The sequence below is a fragment of the Budorcas taxicolor genome, chromosome 5, assembly GCF_023091745.1.
Source record: "Budorcas taxicolor isolate Tak-1 chromosome 5, Takin1.1, whole genome shotgun sequence".
Classification (NCBI taxonomy): Eukaryota; Metazoa; Chordata; class Mammalia; order Artiodactyla; family Bovidae; genus Budorcas; species Budorcas taxicolor.
Genome location: NC_068914.1, coordinates 114,782,774 through 114,805,492, shown reverse-complemented (window position 1 = coordinate 114,805,492; position 22,719 = coordinate 114,782,774). Strand labels below are relative to the sequence as shown.

The 22,719-nt window shown below is 40.6% G+C and overlaps 1 protein-coding gene across 1 annotated transcript; it reads right to left on the bottom strand.

The window, feature by feature from the left end:
* Positions 1-2,159: 2,159 nt before the first annotated feature.
* PWP1 (PWP1 homolog, endonuclein) lies at positions 2,160-20,991 on the bottom strand. The gene is made up of 15 exons (XM_052640213.1): positions 20,829-20,991; positions 18,433-18,491; positions 18,119-18,303; positions 16,556-16,641; positions 16,361-16,457; positions 14,648-14,758; positions 13,750-13,880; positions 12,114-12,175; positions 9,726-9,822; positions 9,013-9,074; positions 7,403-7,514; positions 5,359-5,449; positions 5,140-5,261; positions 3,321-3,426; positions 2,160-2,507 (listed from the first exon to the last, which is right to left on the bottom strand). The coding sequence occupies exons 1-15, from the start codon at positions 20,898-20,900 to the stop codon at positions 2,398-2,400; spliced, it is 1,503 nt and encodes a 500-aa protein (XP_052496173.1). The 5' UTR covers positions 20,901-20,991; the 3' UTR covers positions 2,160-2,397.
* Positions 20,992-22,719: the final 1,728 nt, after the last annotated feature.

Genomic DNA, 22,719 nt, shown 5'->3' with positions numbered 1-22,719 from the left:
ATTTGACTGTTTAGGATCTTTTCTGGTTCCCCACAAATTTTAGGATTATTTATTCAATTTTCATGAAAAATGCCATTTGAATTTTAATAAGGGTTGCACTGAAGATGTGGACTGCTCTGGTTAGTTTATGCATTTCAGTAGTATTCATCTAACCCATGAGCACTGAATATCTTTCCACTTATTTGTGTCTTTGGTTTCTTTCCTCAGTGTCTTAGTTTTAAATGTATAGATTTTTTTACCTCCTTGGTTGAATTTATTCTTAGGTAGTTTATTTTTTTAATGCAATTGTGAATGGGATTGCCTTAATTTCTTTTTCTGATAGTTTGTTACTGGTGTATAGAACTGCAACAGACTTCTGTGTATTGATTTTGTATCCTGCAACTTTTCTGAATGTATTAGTTATAAGTTTTTTTTAGTGTCTTTAGGGTTTTCTATACATGTCATCTGTAAACAGTGATAATTTTACCACTTTCTGATTTGGATGCTTTTTATTTTTCCTGCTCTGGCTAAGGGTTCCCATACTGCAGTGAATAAAAGTGGTAAGTTGAGGGCATCCTTGTCTTCTTCCGGATCGTCAAGGAAAAGCTTTCAACTTTCCACCATTGAATGTTAGCTGTGGGCTTGTCACATATGGCCTTTATGTTGAGGTACATTCCCTTTGTACCCACTTTGTTTTTATCATAAATAGATGTTGAATTGTCAGGTATGTGTTTGTTTGTTTGTTTTTGTACATCTATTGCAATGATCCTATGACTTTGTTAATGTGGTCTCGTATTAATTGATGGGGTGTCATTGGTTGGTTTGCGGATGTTGAACCACTCCTGCATCCCTGAAATAAATCTTAACCACGGAGTATGATCCTTTTAATGTGTTGTTGGATTCAGTTTGCTAATACTTTGTAGATTTTTTGTGTCTGTATTCATAAGGGATATTAATATTAGCCTTAATTTTCTTGTGGCATCCTTACCTGGTTTTGGTATCAGGGTAATGCTGGCCTTCTAAAATGAGTTTGGAAGTATTCCTGTCTCTTGTATTTTATGGAAGTTTGAGGATTGGTTTAAAATTTAACTTGTTTAGTATACATAATTCACCAGTGAAGCCACTTGGTCCTGGACTTCGGTGGGAGGTTTTTGATTAGTGATTCAGCATTCTTCCTAGTAATTGGTATGTTCAGATTTTCTGTTTCTTCATGATTCAGTCTTGGTATTTGTTGGTATACAGTTGCTCACAAGAGTCTCTTATTATCCTGTGTATTTCTGGGGTATCAAGGTATGTAACATTTTCCCTTTCAGTTCTAAGTCCTTATCTCTTTTCTCCTTACTGATTCAAGCTAAGGGTTGGTCAGTTTTACCTTTCCAAGAAAACAGCTCTTGGTTTCATTCTTTTCTATTTTTCCTATTGTCTTTTTGGTCTCTATTCCGTTTCCCATGCTGACCTTTTCCCTTCCTTTTACTAAGTTTGGACTTTTTATTTCTAGTTCCTTGAGATGTAAAGTGAGGTTGTTTGAAATCTTTTTTCTTGATTGTAGCCACTTATTGCTAGGAACTTTCCTTAACTACTCTTGCTGTAGCCCATAAATTATGTTGTATTTTCATTTTCATTGCTCGATTTCTGACACATTGGTTGTTTAATCTCCACATTTGTAAAATTTTCCAATTTTTTTCTTGTAACTGATTTAAATGTTTTACAAGATTTTAAATTTATTGAAACTTGTTTGTGTGGTGTAACGTCGTATGATCTGTGTGCTCTGTTGCTTCTGGGTGGATTATTCTGGGTGGAATAATCCTATGTATTATCTGAGTCCATTTGGTCCAGTGAGTCTCTTACCACTTGCTTTATTCACAAATGTTATATCCACTTGTGGACTGAACCCTTTCTCTCTTTTGTTTGGTAACCCTGAATACCATGCTGTGGACAGAAAAGCCATGCCACTTATGGATGAGCAGCACTAAGACTTCTAAATCCTGAGCATTGACCGGAGAGCAGTTGGTCAGGAAAAGTGTAGTCCCCCATGGACCTCCCTCTGTTCATGGTCTAACTCTGGATTCTTGGCCTAATCACCACCTTCCCAAGGACAGGATTTTCTCCTTTTAAAATTCCATGAAGTACTACTTATTTTACAGCCTAGACTACCTGTGACAGATGGCACATTTAAGGAATGAATTTCTAAAAACCTTTTTATTATTCCTTTCAAGAATGCAAGTGGAGCCCTGTATACCACACACTTGAAAGCTAAGCACAAAGACCAGCCCTGTTTGTGCTGCCACCGTAGCTGCAAGGAGGAATGTCAGGCAGTTTTGGTTCAGTCATTTTGATGGCTGCAGCTACACAGGGAGTATCTTTAGGCCAGCTTTTGAAAACGGGGGCTAAATAAAACAGGAAACCGTACGATCTTCATTAAGACTCCATTGGTGTTTCTGAGCTTCTGTTCCCAAAGGGGCCACTAATAGACGAAGTTCTTGCATTGCCGAGAACAAGCCTCTCTCGTCTTCCAAATGCTTCATTTACTAAAACATAAAATAAATGGTTAAGCAACTACCAGATCAGAAAATTGAGAACCTAAAACATAAAAAAAAAGAGACTAAAATGCAGAAATGAACAATGAGGTTCTCTACCCTGTGGTGGGAGACTTCGTTTTGAAAAACATGTTTAGCACTTTATAAATTGGAAAGTAACCAACTCAAAGTCTAAAATAATGTTCTGAATGAGGTTAACTGTTTTATACTGGTCTACTTTTTTTTGTACTTTACTTTCTTTGCCTTGTCCCAGATTTACTGAATCCACCTTGATAACAAACGTCCAATCCCTCATGACAGTGACTCTGTCCTTGCCTTATTATACTTACTTCTGATGATTTCTTGCCTTCATCTTTCTCTGAATCATGGCCACAATAGAACTGTTTTGGATTTAGCACTTGTTTTCTTCAGGGAATTGAAGATTCAGGAATCAGAGTGGGGCTACAGCATTCCAAATTACATCAAAGTAATAGAAGGGAACCTGGCCCCTTCAGGAAAGCTGGATTTTGGGAATGTGGGAGGGGAGATCATGCTATATACCCTTCCAGCTTTCCCATAAAATCTTTCACTTTTAAAATTCAAATTTTGTCATAGATATTTTAAAATTAAAGTATGAAGACAAACTTATTGTGAATATGAACATTTCCAAATTACAATTTGATCTTGTCTGTTTCCTAAGCTAACTGTACTGGAGGATGAACACTGGATCTACCTTTGCTATCTTCCTTGATGTATTCAAGCCACACATTCTGTGTTAGCTCTTACAGAACTTATCCAGAAAAAGCAGGAAATTAAGATTCTTACCTGAAGAGACTGTGCTTATATCCCAGACCCGAAGCCCTTCCTTCTGACCTCCAAAAGCATAAATAAATGGCAAATCAGGGCAACAGGAAGAACAGAAGAGAACTCCCTGAGAAGAGAATACAAAGTCAGTGGTTTCAATCTTCCCAGAAAGCGCTAATCCCGATTCCCTACTCCTGTCCATTCCCTACTGCTGTCTACAAGACCCTACGATTGAATGTCACTGAAAACCAACCCACCAGAATCTCCTTCCGGGCTCCTGTAAGGTACTTCACAGTCAAGTTGGCGGGATTATCTCTGTGAGAATGGGTGCAGTTTTGACCACTCAGGCTCACATCGCTATTATCATCTAATAGGGATTTCCTAGTATATCTAATCTGCTTAATACTCCCAGAAACTAATTCTCCTTTTTAAGTTATAATGCTATAGTACAATCATTTAAAAGTTTATGTTTTTTAACTGTATTACTAGATAACACATGCATCATAGCCTTTCCCTTCTCCAGGGATCTTCCCAACTCAGGGATTGAACCCAGGTCTCCTGCCTTGCAGGCAGATTTTTTTACCAGCTGAGCCACAAGGGAAGCCCAAGAATACTGGAGTGGCTAGCCTATCTCTTCTCCAGGGGATCTTCCTGACCCAGGAATTGAACTGGGGTCTCCTGCATTGCAAGCAGATTCTTTCCCAACTGAGCTATGAGGGAAGCCTACATGCATCATAGAAAATATAAACAAGAAGTATAAAAATAACTCTGAAATAATCAGCTGTTCATGTTCTGGGATAGGGTCTTCTAGATTTACATATGTGCATTCAACACTTAAGTATTTATGCATCGGATAATACTATAAAAACTGCTCTGTAGGGTGGGGAGGGAAGTTCAGGATGGGGGGGCATGTATACCTATGGCCAATTCATATTGATATATGGCAAAAACCATCACGATATTGTAAAGTAATTATCCTCCAATTAAGATAAATACTTGGAAAAAATGCTCTACACAACTGCCTACCCACATTTTAAAGTACAAATATTCATGTATACAGTTTTAAACAGCTGTATAGTGTTCTATGTCTACAGTTGAATTTTTATAATGCCTGGTATACACTATATGCTCAATAAATATTCGATGAATTATTGAATTCTAATCATTTCTAAAACTTTTGCTACTATGTAGTAATTTCAGTATAGTAAGAACGACTAAATAGTTATACAAAGATGTAGGTGATAAACTGACCTCAACAGCTGTGGTACACAAAAGGTTCATGATTTTCAGAGATGGGCTTGATTTTAAGGTTAAAAAACTGGAGCATACAGTTACCAGCAGGGAATGGGGGTGGGGGTGGGAGTTAGGAAGTGACGAGCACACTGCTGCATTTAAAATGGATAACCAACAAGGACCTACTGTAATGCACAGGGAAGTCAGCTTAATATTATGTAACAATCTTAATGGGAAAATAACTTGAAAAAGAATCGATACATGTGTAAGTATAACTGAATCACTTTGCTGACACCTGAAACAATATTGTTCATCAACCATACTCCAATGTAAAATTGTAAAAAAAAAACTGTAGCCATTCCACTTCTGTCCTAGAAGACCACCTCCTCTTCTTGGTTTTCCACAAGCAATTGTTAATCATGAAAGTTGGAAAAGGAATCAGACAGTCATTGATGTCTCCCCAAACTGCCCTAAATTAGAAAACCCAGAATTTGACTAAGCCCCAAATTAACTTCCCAGCAAATCCGTATTCTTTTGTGCAGGGGTTCCTGGAGAAAAACAATAGATCAGAAACAGAAAGAACCAAGATGCCCACGAGTATTCTTACCATTTTCATATCCCGAGAGTGAACCAGACTTGGCCTGTCTCCTAAAATGTCCCAGATCTTCACGTACTTGTCTGCTGATGCAGTCACAAGACAGCCCTTGATTTGACTGCTTAGATCAAGACCTAAAGAAAGATAAGACTTGTTCAGGGACTTTCACTTTGAAATAAATTTACTTCATCATAGGTTAATAGAAATGAAAGAAACCATATTCTTGCTCACCAGAAATTTCATCATTGTGTGCGTTAAGTGTAAAAATTGGCTTATCTGAACGTGCATCCAAATTATATACAAAGCCGTCATCTGTACTGGCCTGGAAAGAGTAAGAGAGCACAGCAATGTTACGTGAAAATAAAATTTAGCAATGGGTAAATAGTATAAATCCTTGTGAAAATCATCTATGGATCTTACATACCTGAGACACTTATTAAAAATTAACATGGACATAAAGAATTCACTTGTGGTAAGCTGAGTTGGCTCTTACAAGGACTAGTTTAGCTGACATGTCTATTAGGCAGTTGGATATGAGTATGAAGCAATGGTAGCTGATACAGACTGGGGTCAGAAATATGGTGGCACAGAGGTAGAAGTTACATCCATGAGAAGAGAAGGGATTTGCTCTGTGAGTGCAGAATTTAGAGCACCGTGTAAGGACAGAGACCTGGAGAGCACATCACTTAAGGTAAAGGCTGAAGAGCTCACAGAAGCCAGAATCAAAGGGGGAGGAGAAAATAACAACCCCAGGAAGCAGGGCTTCTAAATAAAGTAACAACGCTGTCAGTATTTTGGCAAAGAGATTTAATCAGAAAAGGACTGAAAGGCAGATTACAGTTCCACTTTCAAGAAAGGAAGAGAGAACTTCGAAGGGATTAAGAGGCAGACCTGGTCACTGATGGGAGACAGAGACTTGAGCCTGTATACAGGCCAAGGGCAAGAGTCAGGAAAGAGTGGCAAAAAAAGAGACAGCTGATGCAGTTTTATAGGTGGGGCTATGATGGGCATGAAAAAGGAAAGGGAGGGGCATTTCATCTTTTGAGACTTGACGGAAGGAGGTACACCATTTTATCTTGATTACTTTCCATTTCCTTAAATATTTGTAATTTTAGGACTGATAACCATGTGGCAGCACATTGCCTAGGAAATGTGTGCGCTTGCCTGCTGAGAGCCAGCTTTCAGATATAACTGGGACTTCACTTGAGAGAAGTGCAAAGTGGAATCTGGCTTGAGGTGGCTCAGGCTGGGAACTGCATGCGCCTCTGCATAGGGTTGAGATGATATGCCCCCAGAATCACAACTGCAGGAACCTTGATGAAACTTCACATATTCAAACAAAGCTTTTTTTTTTTCAAAGAATTCTGTCCCTCATTTACAAAGCACTAGATATTTGCTTTAGGAAAATTAGGAAATACATGATACCTTCTCTTCTGGATAAAAGCTAGGATTTTCTTTTTCCATGAACTGAAATATCAGTGGTATCTTTGAATGCAACATGGAAAACTGTTCTCCTGCAAATATTATGGGTATTCATAAAATGATCATAAACTTTCTTCCCATCTGGGAAATAGTGGTACATTAGTAAGTAAGTGTTAAGTCACTCAGTCGTTTCTGACTCTTTGTGACCCTATGGACTACAGCCCACCAGGCTTCTCTGTCCATGGAATTCTCCAGGCAAGAATGCTGGAGTGGGTTGCCATTTCCTTCTCCATGGGATCTTCCCAACTCAGGGATCGAACCTGGGTTTCCTACACTGCAGGCAAATTCTTTACTGTCTGGACCACCAGAGAAGGTATATTAAGTGCTATATTAATTAAACATGCTAGCATTAGCATCACTGGAGCTCCATTTAAGTAGTAATATTTAAATAAAGGGAAATTTTCTTGAACTGATTTAATCATTGGAAACAAAATGAATTTCTGTGATTTTAGTACTGATAACCATGTTAGCAAATAACCTAGAAAATATGTGTGCCTGCTCAGTATTTGTCATGCTCAGTGTTACAAATAATTTTACAATGATCAACTAATTATTACAACTAAAAAATGTGGCATGCTTTGGAACAGTTGGAAAGTAGCAAAATTATTTACATGTTTACCATTTTTTTTGTGTGGTGAATTCACTGTTCTCTTGTTAAAGAGATCTTTTTTAAAAAAAAATAAACCCCAAATGCAAATACTTCACACTGTTGATATAGAAAAAGCTTTTCTACAATGGAAGTAGAGAAAATAAGTGATTAATAATCTATTAACAGTAATATGCATATTCTTACCAAAAAATGACAAGGTGAAAAGTGATTCCAAGTCACTCTCTCGATCTGCCCACTGAAACGCCACATTCGGTGGCTCTCCTCCGGACTCCGGCAGTCATACAGAGCCACGGACCTGGGCGTGTTCAGGCAAAGTTAGGAGTTCAGTAACCACCACCATGAAATCAAGATCCAGTTATTTACAGCCTATTTTAAGGTTCTAAAAGAACAGATGAATCAATTTTTACTAATTGGTGAACTCTGGTCCTTCACTTGAAGACACTGGTGGCTCCAGATGTCACAGTGGCCTTGATCTCCCCCAGATTGAATCCTCTACTTCCAAGATGAATCATCCCTATTTCCCAAAGAACAGGACAATTTCTAATTTGTCATTCTCCAATACTGCTCAGAGCCAGTCTTAGCCACATTTACTTTTTACAAGCAGGTTACTGTGTTGGGGGAACAGATGAATGAAGTGAAGTGAAAGTTCCTCAGTCGTGTCCAACTCTTCGCGACCCCATAGCCTATACTGTCCATGGAATTCTCTAGGCCAGAATACTGAACTAGGTAGCCTTTCCCTTCTCCATGGGATCTTCCCAACTCAGGGGTCGAACCCCAGGCTCTCGCATTGTAGGCAGATTCTTTACCAGCTGAGCCACAAAGGAAGCCCAAGAATACTGGAGTGGGTAGCTTATCCCTTTTCCAGTGGATCTTCCCGACCTAGGAATCAAACCGGGGTCTCCTGCATTGCGGGCGGATTCTTTACCAACTGAGCTATCAGGGAAGCCAGGTAACACGTCTCAGCCACATTTACTCTCTACAAGCAGGTTACTGTGTTGGGGGAACAGATGAATAGTATTGTGTAGTTTTGCATGAATCCCAACTACGAAAGGATACGGATATAAAATAAAAGACTGCAACTTAGTTTCTGGTTTTACTAGCTACCTCTCCCATCTCCAATCTCTAAAGAGCACACACATGATTTGGAAACCCCCTGTGATGGACTGCAGCGGTCCCAGTTCTTCATCTCTCCCCACATCCATGCCCTCTCTCAGTAATCTAGGAGTTCCTCCCCTAAAGGCAGAGTTCGTTTTCTACTCCATGTGATGTCTGTTTCGGCTTACAGGAAGCCAGATATGTAGTAGGTTGGAGCCCATGTCTAAGAGGCCTTGGCGTCCCTGCTTGTACTCCTGACCGTGCTGTGGCAACATCTGTGGACTAGCCTGCTAGTTTTAAAAGGCTGTAAAACAGGAGAGTCTCTGGCCTAAACAAGTCGAGATTAGTAGGGCTATCAGTTGAATCTACCCTCGATTAGCTCAACCTTGCAGAGGTCAAGAAGCAAATATTCATCGCTTAAGACACTGAATTTTGGGATGGCTTGCTTCAGAGCAATGTTCAACTCACACACCCTCTAAAAATTGAAGGAGTAGTTGGGAATTACAACAGAACCATATTCCCTTGCAGACTGAGAGGATCAAGCTGAAAGGACAAATGAGTACTACTTAAGATTTAAACACATAAAAGCCACAGTAATAAATTCTATCTGAACACTCAGTGATACTTCCTGAATTAGTTCAAGAGGGGGGGGAAAAAAAAAAAAAAGACAACAATTAATTCCTAAAATGCTTTCTTACTTATCATATGACCCAGAAATCAGAGTCTGTGCTTCAAATGGATGAAACTGGAGAGTCTGGACCTAAGAGGAAGAAACATAAATTAATAGATAAATGTTTGTTTGGTTTTGGTAAAACTGCCTAATACGTGATGGGAATCAACTTAGCAGTGTTCCTACAAATTCTTTCCTTTGAAATGTATTATATGAAGAAGCATAAATGTATTACATAATTAAAAGGACAAAACATACTTCTAAATAAAGGCTGATACTTAAAAGACCCAATGCAGCATTCCCCACATTGCGCTAGGCAGAATACATATGTCCCTCAGATGGTAAAGTATAGTCAGAAGAAATAGGGGAGTGGTCACACGTTCTGAAAGTTTCACAACATGCATTAGCACATTAGATTCCTGGGTTCTGCAGTATCATCTGTTACAATTCTTTAACCCCATTACATGACTGAAACCCTTCACCCTTTCTAGGAGCCTCTGTAAAAATGTTGCAAAGCACTAATGTTCCTAGTCACTTTACCTTTCTGCACCTATTTTTGCAAAGCTCAAGAGGATAATAGTTATAACTATTGCAAAAGGCTCTCTGAAGATCCAGTGGGCTAGCATGTCAAAGCACTTTGTAATTCACAAAAAGTCATATATAAATGTTTGGGATTATTTGTGGTACTTAATACATGTCCCAGCTTTTTTAGAATCGCCTTTATCCACAAAATCACCATACCTTGTCTGTGTGTACGGCAAGGCTAGCTGCTGGCTTCCCCAAGGACATATCCCACAGAATAACAGTGTTATCAGCTGATGCACTGGCCAGCACATTTCTGAGAAAGGGAGGAAACAAATCGGGTGATCTTTTAAATATCAAGACCATTACATGGAAGAATTCCGCTTATAACCCTACCAAAAAATAAAACACATAGGAGTAAATTTAACAAAAGAAACCAAGATTTTCAATATACTGACAGGTTACCCAGAGGTTCTGATTTGCAGCTAAGTTTGGGAAATACTAACCTAAACAACATTCTCAAGTCCATTTCCCCAAACAATTGTAACTCTGTAGAGGTCCGAATACAAATGAGAAGACAGGATATCCTTCAGTAAGCTAGCACTCTGGGATCTTCCTTAGAATGCTCAAATTATGAAGTGTCCAGTGTAACAGAAATGCTTTTAAAAAGCTGTCTTGGGTATTCAAGTTTGTTCTTCCCTCTAAGTAATTTGTATTTACCTTCCTTGCCTCAGTAGCCCCTCAAACCAACTGTACTATTAGGAAAATGGCCCTTTTGAGGTAATAAGTATAAAAAAATACATGGATGACATCCAAAAGAATTAAGTTGAACTCTTACAGAGTATACAAAAATTAACTCAAAATATGTCAAAGACTTAAACCTGAGAGCTGAAACTAAGACTTTAAGGGGAAAATCTTCGTGACAGTGGACTTGCCAACGGTTTCTTTGCAGTTACACTAATAGCACAGGCAGCAAAAGTGAGAATGAGCTGCACGGCGTCAAAATGGAACCTCTGCGCTTTGAAGGGCTCTTCAGCAGAGTTAAAGTCAATCCACTGAATGGGCGAAAATATTGGCGAGTCACAAATGTCATAAGAGATTAATTTTCAGAATATATAAAGAACTCCTACAACTTAACAGCAAAGGGGATCCTCCCAACTTAGTGTTCAAACCTGGGTCTCCTGCATTGCAGGCAGATTCCTTACTGTCTGAGCCACCAAGGAAACCATATTTCATTCATTTATAACAGCAAAACCAAACAACTAAAAAATGGACAGAAGGATTTGGACATTTCCCCAAAGAAGGTATACAAATGGCCAACAAGTACTTGAAAAGATGATTGACATCACTAGTCATTAGGGAAATGCAACTCAAAGCTACAATGAGATACCACTTCACACCAGTCAGGATGGCTACTACAAAGACAACAATAATGAAAACAGCAAGTATCAAGTGTTCAAAAGGATGTGGAGAAACTGGAACGCTCGTGTACTGCTGGTTGGAAGGTAAACGGTGCAACTGCTGTAGAAATCAGTATGGTGGCTTTTCAAGAAGTTAAACATAGACATACCATTAGCTCCAGCGATTTTAATTTTAGCTGTATATTCAAAAGAACTCAAAGGAGGGACTTCAACAGATATATGTAAACTTATGTTATTATATGCATGTGAATAACACCAGCATTATTCACAAGAGCCCAAGAAGTGGAAACAGCCCATAACAGATGGATAAACAAAATATGGCATATATGTACAATGGAGTACCGTTTGGTCTTAAAAAGGAAGGAGATCCTGCTATATGCTGCAACATGGATGACCCTTTTCTAAGTGAAATAAGCCAGTCACAAGAAGACAAATACTATATGATTTCACTTATAAGAGGTGCCCGGAGGAGTCGACTCAGAGAGATAGAAAGTAGAATGGTGGTTACTAAGGCATGGGTGGGCAGGAAATGCGGAGTTCCTGTTTATTGAGCATATAGTTTCAGTTTTGGAAGCAAAAAAACTTCTGGAGTTGAATAGTGGTAACGGTTGCACAACAATGTGTGAGATGTACAGAAAAACTGTACACTAAAGTGAAAAGTGAAAGTGAAGTCACTCAGTCGTGTCCGACTCCTAGTGACCTCATGGACTGCAGCCTACCAGGCTCCTCCATCCATGGGGTTCTCCAGGCAAGAGTACTGGAGCGGGGTGCCACTGCCTTCTCCAAAACATGGTTAAAATGATATTTTACAAAAAAATAACATGTGGACAAGATGTTGTCAAAACTAAATGAAGTGAGAAAAATGTCTTCCATGCAGTAACAATTCTACACCACTGGCACTGCAACCGCAGTACATGCTGTTTTTCCCAGCGGTGCTGGAAGAAGGGCACTTGGTCCCCAGCCATGTAATGAGCATCTGCTGAGTGAAGAGACAGCAGGTGAGGTGGGGGTTGCAAGGACACAGACAGCAGCATTCCTGCCTTCCAGCAATGTATACTGCAGGGAAAGAAAAGAAAACAAGGACACAGAGATGTGAAACCCAATGTAGAGAGACTAAATGAAGACGTGAGGCAAAACCACAGTGGTTACAGTCTTTAGCAAGCCTTCAAATAGTATTTCTTCTTACCTGACCAGCTTATTCCAAGAAAGGTCAAGGACAGCATCTGTATGCCCATCTGCTGAGGAATTCTGTAATAATTGTTTAATTACTTTTGGTATTAAAGCATACCCCCAATAAAATTGGTTTCTTAATTTGAAAGATTCTTTAAAACCTTAAGATTATTCTGATCTTAGGTAAACTTGCTCCAAAATCTAGGGAAAGAAACACCTTGTCTCCCTCTTACTTCAGAGATATGATAAATGTTCTTTACAGGGAAGAAACTATAGTAGTTCTTAATCTGTTATAATTCTATAAATCAACCCCCAACCCATCTCTCTCGCTCACCAAAATGTAACAATTTTAGAAGCTATGGGAATACAAAGATATTTAGAATTCAACATACTCAAGGATAAAGAGAAACATTTTAAAAGTTAAAAAATAGCATATTAGTGTGAATAGCTACTATACATAAAGAAGGATCAAAGGCTGCAATCCAAAAGTCTGCAAGCAATAAATGCTGGAGAGGGTGTGGAGAAAAGGGAACCCTCTTACACTGTTGGTGGGAATGCAAACTAGTACAGCCACTATGGAGAACAGTGTGGAGATTCCTTGAAAAATTGCAAATAGAACTGCCTTATGACCCAGCAATCCCACTGCTGGGCATACACACCGACGAAACCAGAATTGAGAGACACATGTACCCCAATGTTCATTGCAGCACTGTTTATAATAGCCAGGACATGGAAACAACCTAGATGTCCATCAGCAGATGAATGGATAAGAAAGCTGTGGTACATATACACAATGGAGTATTACTCAGCTATTAAAAAGAATTCATTTGAATCAGTTCTAATGAGATGGATGAAACTGGAGCCGATTATACAGAGTGAAGTAAGCCAGAAAGAAAAACACCAATACAGTATACTAACACATATATATGGAATTTAGAAGGATGACCCTGTATGCAAGACAGCAAAAGAGACACAGATGTGTAGAGCGGACTTTTGGACTCTGAGGGAGAGGGAGAGGGTGGGATGATTTGGGAGAATGGCATTGAAACATGTATACTATCATGTAAGAAACGAATCGCCAGTCTATGTTCTATGCAGGATGCTTGGGGTTGGTGCATGGGGATGATCTGGAGGGATGATGTGGGGTGGGAGGTGGGAGGGGGGTTCCTGTTTGGGAGCTCATGTACACCTGTGGCAGATTCATGCCAATGTATGCCAAAACCAATGCAGTATTGTAAAGTAAAATAAAGTTAAAAAAAAAAAAAAAAAGTAACGTCTTGTGTAAGGATGAATAATGTGCCAGTGTGCTGCTGCTGCTGCTAAGAAGCTTCGGTCGTGTCCAACTCTGTGCGACCCCATAGTCGGCAGCCTACCAGGCTCCCCCGTCCCTGGGATTCTCCAGGCAAGAACACTGGAGTGAGTTGCCATTTCCTTCTCTAATGCATGCCAGTGTAGGTTTTATATAATCAGAAATCAATTTTCCCTTGGATAGGCTTTTTGAAACTAGAAACTACAGTAGCTTTGTAACTACCTTATCTTATTCCACCAAAACCATCTAACTGAAACAGTGTTCGTTCTCAGCTCCAGTTCCCACCACCCCCAAAGCTATTGCTATTTATCATTAGAGTTTAAATATCTATTAGCTTGTTTACCTTCTTCCCTTTCTTTTTCTTCTTTTTTGACAGCTTACTTCCAAGTGTGAAGACTGGCTCTAGAGAGTCCACTATATCCAGGTCCCACACCTCAATAACAGGGGTCATGTTTCCCACAGCAATGTAATTTCCTACAGGAGGAAATGATACACTTGTGATTTAAAAAATAACTTATAATGGAATACATTACACTGCAGACTGACTGAGTCATGGCTTAGAGCAAGTTCTCTCAAACTCTCATGTGCCTGTACATCACCTGGATGTTGTTAAAATGCAGATTGTTTCAAGAAGTCCTGGGTGGGGCCTTAAAACTGCATTTGTAACCGGCTCCCAGGTGGCGGCAATGCTGTGCTGCTGGTCCTCAGATCACAGTGTGAGTAACAAGGGCTCCTCCTGGTCCCAGGGTCTTCACTGATATAATGACAGACCCTTCTTACCTTCATGGCTGTGGTGAGGATGAGGATTTGACTAGACCATAATGTGAACAAGCTTTGCAAACAAGACGTGAGGTGTATTAACAGTTTATACCGTAAGTGTGATGGGGCAATGAACAGTGTGCAGCTATGGCCAAAGCGACTAAGCTTAGAGCCCAATTCTCTCTTCATTCTGGTTCTACTTGATGTTTTCTGAACAGGGCCGTGCACTAAACTCTACCTGATGACACTGGACACAGCATGCCAATTTATACTGGGTTTTCAGGAGACCTCCTCACAGTTCTGAGCCCTCATCAGGCCCTGTCCTTCTGCCTAGTGAGCCCATTGAAAGTCCCCCAAACAATTAAATGGCTGTGGTCTGAAAACTAACTTCATAAAACATCAACCACAAAATAGATGACGTGTGTAGCTGGGAAAAACACAGGAGTAGAACCACTGAGCAATCTTTTAAGTTTTCTAATTACCAGTTGAGTCATCTGGGCTAGGATCAAAATTTAGCCATTCCACACTCAAAGGGTATGCAGACAACAGGATATCATGGTGGACATAAAAAGAATCTTCTTCTTGATTATAAACTGAAAAGATTGGGAAAAGAGATTTTATTATATCAAAATAAGAAATCATATCCCACTCAAAAGAAGAGAGACTCCCTTTTAAACCTATGGCAGTCACTTGCTTAAAGTCATAAATTTAAATACACTTAAAGTGATGACATTAAAGAAATTCCAAAGTATGTACTGCCAGGCAAAAGGTTTTCATGTCTAATATATTCCTAGTACCTGGGGAGCCCCAAAGGGGAACAGAAACACTGACAGAGAATTTTCATCAGGCTGAATGCTCCATCTGCATGTTCCCTGGCTAAAACGTCCGATCTTCTGGACCACCAACCACAGAAAAAGCTCACAAGGCCTCCATTAGAAGTGCTTCATCCTATTTTATCTTTTAAATCTCTAGTTGGTCATAAGTCAGAACAAATCAGTACTGGAGAGAAATAACTCTTAGTTTCAGAAATTTAAATGCTTATCAAAAATTGCTTCTTTAATATTTATTATTAAAATCATAATTTATTATTAAATTATTAATATTTATTATTAAAAGAAATCTTAAAATTATATAATGAAACACTGATAAACATAGAGCCTACATAACCAGAAATTCTCCCCTAATATGCTTTTTACTAGAAAGAAGCAATTTAAGATGAGCTAAGGATTAAAAAAAAAAAATTCTTCAGACCATGGTATTTGGGGTAGATCTTGGCACTAGCAGATTCCATGTAATGTTCTATCACATCACTTTATGATGAGAATGTGTGTTCAAAATTAACAGCTTGTGGTCCTGTAAGAATCTCAACCATGGTCAATGTACTCAGCTTACATTTTAAAGAAAGATGATGATGAAGCCTTAAAACAATCTTTTGACCATGTCTTTTTATTATCCAGATTTAGAGAGAAATTTTCAAATTATTCCTGACCAGAGAGACATCACATAACTTGGAGATTCACACCAAATCCAAATAAAACATATCATTAATGACTTAACTTAGAATGAAACAGGAATACAATTACTTTACTTCAACTTCTCAGCTCCTGTGTGATAACACACAAGATTAAAAGGAATGACTAGAGTAAACTTTCAAATGAGAATGTATAAAAATCAGTGATGACTAACTGTAATAGTTCTAATTTTTTGAAAATGGAATTGGTCTTTAAAAAATTCCACCAACGTGGTTTACGTTTAAAATATGTAAAAAGTTCAAAGATAATTAAAAGAATAACTTCACATTGAAATAATTGATATTTAAAGCCTTTTTGATTGTATAAATAGATCACAATGGGCCATGGGATAAAAATGGCCTAAATGATAGGCTTCCTACAGGGAAACTTAAAGGCTGTAAAGAAATCCAAGTTAATAAATAGAGTATGAGTAATCTAGAAGGTGCCAATAAACATTAAGCCCAAGGGATTTAATTTTCATACTATGTAACTGTGTTTCCTATAAAAAAAGGTATTAACCTAATAATCTCTTTAAGCTTCAAAATTTTAAGACAGATGAATAGAATCAACTAAAATGAGATACAACCGGACTTGGTGCCTAGAAATCCACAGTAATTACTACAATGTTTATTTTAATATCACTTAAATACAGAACCTTTTTAGTAAGAGATGTATTCCACTTACCATGCACCTCTAAATTGCATTGGTCCTGTTCAGCTCTACCACAAACTATGAGATTGTCACTGGGCTTAATCAAGAAATCTTCACGTTCATATTGCTCCTAAGTGGAGACAGAAAGTCATTGATTAGAATCAGCTATTTGGGAAGGTTTTTCAAACACTTAAGGAGGCTAATTAGAAAAACCACATAGGTATTTACCGTATCTTTCAGAGTGACGTAAGGATCTTGATCATTACTCCCATAGACTGTAAGACCCAAGAGAGATTCACCAAGAGTTTCAGCATCTATAAGAATTCATACAATGAAATGAATAAGCCAGTCCTTTCGACTAAAGCATTCTTCCTAAGACATGGGCTTCTCTGGTGGCTCAGACAGTAAAGAATCTGCCTGCAATGCAGGAGACCTGGGTTTGATCCCTGGGTCAGGAAGATCCCCTGGAGACAGAAATGGCTACCCACTCCAGTATTCTTCCCTGAAGAATTCCATGCACAGAGGAGTCAAGCAGGCTACAGTCCATGGGGTTGCAAAGAGCTGGACACAACTGAACGAGTAAAATACACACACATCCCATCTTTAAACTTAGATACTACTGTCTATTTCATAACTAACTCTGAATCATTTATAATTGGGAAAGGAAATAGTAAATAATAATAAATAGGACTTTAAAAGCCATTTACTTTTGGCCCTGGAATGCACATCTAATAGTCTTGAAATATATACTCTTCCAATACAAGAATCAACTCAAACCAAGAAACTCCCTTTTAGAAAATATCAGAACTCAACTCAGATCCTCTAGCTTGCAGCTTGTAATCATTATTCAAAAGTGCTACAGAGAAGTGGCCTCATAGACCTAGAAATAAACAGGTCCCTAAAACACTGGTATCAACACATTAAGTGTTGCCTGGTCAAAGAAAATTGTAAACTGATGAGCCTCATAAAGTTAAGTGGGTTTCTTTATTGCAAGATATCTCGTAATTGCTGACAGGCCAACTTGCCCAGTGAATCTGAAAGAGGAGATACTACCCTTTACACCAAATTTACCTCAAAGTGACATTCTTTCATGGCATGTCTACAAAGGTGACAGAGTAGTCCCCGAGTAACATAAAACTCAGGAGAAGGAAGATACGCTAATTTCCGGGAAAAGCTACTTTAAGGGGGCAGGGCTCTTAGGTCCTGAACATCTGACAGGTAACAGACGGGAATGTCTATGGGACAAAGGCCGACAGAGCCCATACTCGGCAGGGGATGGAGCATACTAGGAAGCAGTGTCTGCATGGCTTTTCTCTGGGCCGATTCGCTCTTCCTTCTCTGTACTTCAGTGGTGCTCTGTCCTATCAGGAGGGAAGCAACCCAGAGTCCAGTGGGAAAAAAGTATCCAGCTCCATTATTCACCAGCTGTGTGACACTGGTAGTTATTTCATCTCTGTAAGCCTGTATTTTTTCCTGTAAAATGGAGGTAATAATTTCTCTCTCATTATTGCAGATAAAGAAAAACGAATTACAGATTAACCACTACTTGCACTAAAATATACAATACTAATTTTTTTTGTTTTGTATTTTAGGTTTTAGATAAGCAGGTTGAACTGATTTTTTTAAACCAGTTTAGGAAACATGCTGTCTGCCTTGAGCCTTGACCCAGATTATCTGACTGATATAACGACAACGGGATTTCAGGGTAAAGCTTTGGAACCCTGTAACAAGTAACATGATCTAATGCACTGAGTTTGGACTAAAAACTAGTATAAGTGACTAAATTCTAACCTGGGTCGCCTTCCTCGTCATATTTATCTAAGTTGTACTCGGCCAGTTCATCATCATCCAGCGTCCTGTCATCTTCTGGGTCGCCATCCTCCAGGGGCTCCCGTGGTCGGGCCTGGGTACGGGCACTCTGCATGCCATCCTCTGAAGGATCGCCCGTTCCCTCTTCATCACTGCCACCTTCTTCTCTACGCCAGAGAAAAAAGAAAAAGATCAGCCAAAAGACACCGTTCAATAATAAGAACACCCTGTTATCATCATTTAGGATTTACAGCTCATCTAGACTTGACTACAGGAATCAACATCCCCATACTTACTGTAATTTTTCCTTTGCTTCAGCAATGAGACGTTTCACTTCTTCTTTACTAAGTTCTACCTATAAGAGAGCAAACATTTCATTATGATATATTTAAGGAAGCCATTTTAAAGTCTCTGAATTAAAAAGACTGCAAACTAATCTAAAACATGGTTTTAAGTTCGATGCAGGATACAGGATGCTTGGGGCTGATGCACTGGGATGACCCAGAGAGATGATATGGGGAGGGAGTTGGGAGGGGGGTACAGGATTGGGAACATGTGTACATCCGTGGTGGATTCATGTTAATGTATGGCAAAACCAATACAATATTTTCAAGTAAAAAAAAAAATAATAATAAAAGATATTAGGCAAGAGACATCCAAAGTCAAATATCAATCCAAAGTCTCTAAATTTAACGTAAATGGACTTCTGACATGTCCTTATAAATTAAGATCCCTTCTCACCCTGGTAAAAAACATCATGTTCTCTCCAGACTTTTTTTAAAAAAAGATGGACTTGTATAAACTGCCTTCTATGACAGCTCATCTCATTTTCTCCTGATTACCTCTGCTCGTTGGCCATTTCTCCCCAGTGCCCCATGGATATTCCTGAACAAACCACTCTTGCCTTCGTGCCCTGCTCTGTCCCCTGGTGTCACTGCCAAGTACTCACTCCCTGGGCTGTCACCACCTTGCAAAGCTCGTTCTCTCTGAATGGACTGCTCCAAACTCTTCCTTTCTCTGTCCCCGTACATTGCAGCTCCATTTTTCTCACTGTCTGTAAGACTCTCCACTTGGACATCCTGCTCAAAACTGGTCATCCTCTTTAGTGCCAAACTGTAAGCTCCTGATTACTGTGTGCCATCCATTCTTGATAGATGATGAACCAATCAATCACCCAGTCTGTACCAAAATGCCTTTAATAATATAGAAATTCTATTGGATAACTCCAGAAACTAAAGATTCTTAAAATTTTAATTAGGAGATACTTATTTTTCTAATTTCTCTTACTGGTTTGAATTTTTCTCTCTGGGACTTTGCAGAATAAATCCAATTTCTTCTTCCTACAAACTCTTAAGCAACAGTTCCCAAATCTGTCTCACATTAGAATCACCTGAAGGACTCTTAAATCTCAGACTATACGCCAAACTAAATAAATCACAATACTTGGAAGCTGGTAGTTTTTGAAGCTCCCCAGGTGGTTTCAATGTGTGGACATGTTTGGAAATCAGTGTCCTCAAGTATTTGCAAGTCTCTGGTGCCCTTTTAACAACTCTTGCTTTCTTCAATAATTTTTAATATATTATTTCCTGTCCCTATTCTATATGCATGTTCAGTCATGTCCAACTCTGCAATCGGATGGACTGTCCTCTGCCAGGCTCCTCTGTCCATGGGATTCTCTAGGCAAGAATACTGGAGTGGGTTGCCATGCCCTCCAGGGGGATCTTCCCCATCCAGGGATAGAACCCGCCTCTCTTATGTCTCCTGCAATGGCAGGTGGGTTTTTACCATTAGCGCCGCAATGAATGCCTACCATGTGCCAAATGCTGGCGAAACTGGAGAATTAAACAGTCTATGTCCTGGTGGAACTGGCTCAATAACCTGAAACAAACACTACCCCGCCCGTTTTTTTCATTAACATTTATCACTGACAAAGTATTATATATGCACATGTCAACTCCATAAAGGCAGGGATTTTCCTGTTTTGTTCATGCCTATCCCAGGACCCTGAACAATGCTGGGAACAGAGAAAGCACTTCGTTAAATATCTGTTGAATAACGTAGGTAATCTCGGCTACAGACTCAGTCTCTCCGGTAGGCTTTTCCCCTTCATAACCTGTCACCGTTTACCTCTACCCGCCGCCCCCCATGGCCTCATCAACATTTCATTTGCACTACTGCGAGAATTCCTAATTCAATTCTCGAGCTCACGAAACCGTAGTCTCCACACCAGTTTTTCTACACCACGGTTTTCATCCAGTTTATTCCTCTAAACGCCGAGCGGAGGAGGGGAAAGTGGAGTTTCACATACGTGCCCTCTTTTCCCGATTTGCCTGAAAACGCACTAGGGTGACGGCAAACTATGTGGCGTCGTCAAGAGGTCTCGCTGGACGTTGTCAGCAAGCACCATCCCGCCTCCTTCCAGCCCACGAGGTCCACATGCGTGCGAATCGCCGAGGGTGGGGTGGGTCGGGCTCGGGGGGAAGGGACGGCGAGGAGGCGCTTGGGCCAGGAGTCCCAGACCCTCGGAACCACGGCCCTACCACGACAAACAGGCCACAGCCGGCCCCACCCCCCGTCAGTCCCGCCAGCGGCGCCGGGGCCGCGCGTTCCCGGTCCAGGTTCCCAGGCGACGCTGACCCAGGATGCTGCAGAGAGGCCGCTCCCCCTATACCTAGGAGCGACCGGGCCTCACCTTGTCTGGCGTCTCTTTGGCCACGCCGCAGCGGACCCAGGCCACGCAGGTCACCTGGCGGCTGCGGTTCATGGTCTCAGCTCGAGGCCTCACGCTACAGACTTGGCCTCGGTGGGTCTGGAAACCCCCACCGCCCTTCGGCCAGCACGCTCGGTGAAGGGCTCCCAGCCGCAGCTTGGGGCAGAGCGCAGGCGCCGGCGGCCACCTGTTCCTTAGGGGTCGGCGCCCGCTTCTGACGTCATTCGAAAGCGGCGAACGGGAAAGGGGTGGGGAAAGATTTGCTATCCGAGGCAGCGGGGTTAGGAGGGTTAGGAGTCCACCAGGGCTAGACTGCTGTGTACGGTCGTGTGGATGGGTTTTACAAGACATCCGTGACGATGTCTGCGGGCTTCGTGGGAGTAATGAATAAATAAATGAAATTGGAACGGTAAAGGTCAGAGCCGAATTTACACCAACCTTTATTTTGCCTCCATATTCTTAGAGCTGACAATGGTAAGAGTTTTGGTAAAGCTTTCTCCAAAATGAACTTTTTTTTCCTTCTCTGGCTGGGCGGTAGGGCTTGTGGGATCTTGGTTCCCCAAGCTCGGCAGAGCAGTGAAAGCCCCAGCCTTACACTGGATGACCAGGGAATTCTCCTAAATGAATTATCATTTCAAGGAGATAGTTCAGCCATTACATTTCATTACATTCTTGCATGTTACTTATATACTAAGTACAAGGTAGTGGTTGTAGCAGCAGCAAACACAAAGTGCTTGATATATACAGGAGGCACCATTTTAAGTGCCTTATGTAAACTTGGTAACTTCTTAACACTTTGTGGGAGATCTTAGGGGGAATATTATCTTTCCCAAGGCCACACAGGTAGCAAGTAGCTAGGATACTGTCAACTACAAATTGGCACTTATCATGGGCACTTGCTTCCCTGGTGGCTCAGATAGTAAAGAATCTGCCTGCAAGGCGAGAGACCTGGGTCTGATCCCTGGGTTGGAAAGATCCCCTGGAGGAGGAAATGGCAATCCACTCCAGTATTCTTGCCTGGAGAATCCCATGGACAGAGGAGCCTGGTGGGCTACAGTCCATGCGGTTGCAGAGAGTCGGATATGACTGACCAACTAACACTTTCACACACTATGGACACTTGCCGTCTACCTCTACAAGAATTAAATCATGATGGGCTTCTGTAGCTGCTGACCTTCAATACACTGTGAAACTAGTTCAGGGTGGGGAGCAGAAACAAGGCTCTTTGTGCTGGGAAAAACTGGCAGGGCAGGTCACCAGGTAGTTAGATATTTTCAAGAGCTGAATTTCTTGGCTGTGTGACCCTGTCTTGTCACTTGCCGTCTCTGAGTTTTCATCTCTCTTCCTTACATCTGAGACTGGCAAGCAAAACAGGAGGGTGGTTGCTATGGAGAGAGTGGTGGCAAAGAAAACTGGCAGCATATGCTCTGCCCCAGTTTTATTGTCAAAATGGGCTGTCCACATATGGGGTCAATTTGTGGGCAGTTTGCAACACATTTTCCTCACATACAATAGTTTGGTTGGTTTTGCAACAATAATGATGAAATATGATGAAAAATTACCTCCATTTAATTTTTTCCAATATTTTGGCTGCACCATGTGCCTTGCAGCATCTCAGTTCCCTGACCAGGGATTGAACCCTGGCTGCAGGAGTGAAAGCCCAGAATCCTAACCCCTAGGCCAACAGGGAACTCCCCCTCTATTTTAAAGGTGAGGAAATTCAGCAATGAAAAGCCTTACTACCATGAGATCACACTCAGGGACTGGCAGAACTACAACTAGACACCAGCAACTCCGTACACTCAGCTGGACCCCCTTGGAACTCGCCCAGCCCGGGGAGGGACCCTCTCAGGTGTGAAATGAGAATCCCTAG

Excerpts from the sequence above, each read along its gene's own strand:
- PWP1 (XM_052640213.1), bottom strand. The coding sequence starts at position 20,900 with ATGAACCGCAGCCGCCAGGTGACCTGCGTGGCCTGGGTCCGCTGCGGC. Across the intron at positions 5,450-7,402 it reads TTTCACCTTGTCATTTTTTG|GCCAGTACAGATGACGGCTT; the intron begins GTAAGAATATGC and ends TACTCTTTCCAG. Across the intron at positions 3,427-5,139 it reads ACTCTCGGGATATGAAAATG|GGAGTTCTCTTCTGTTCTTC; the intron begins GTAAGAATACTC and ends TTCTCTTCTCAG.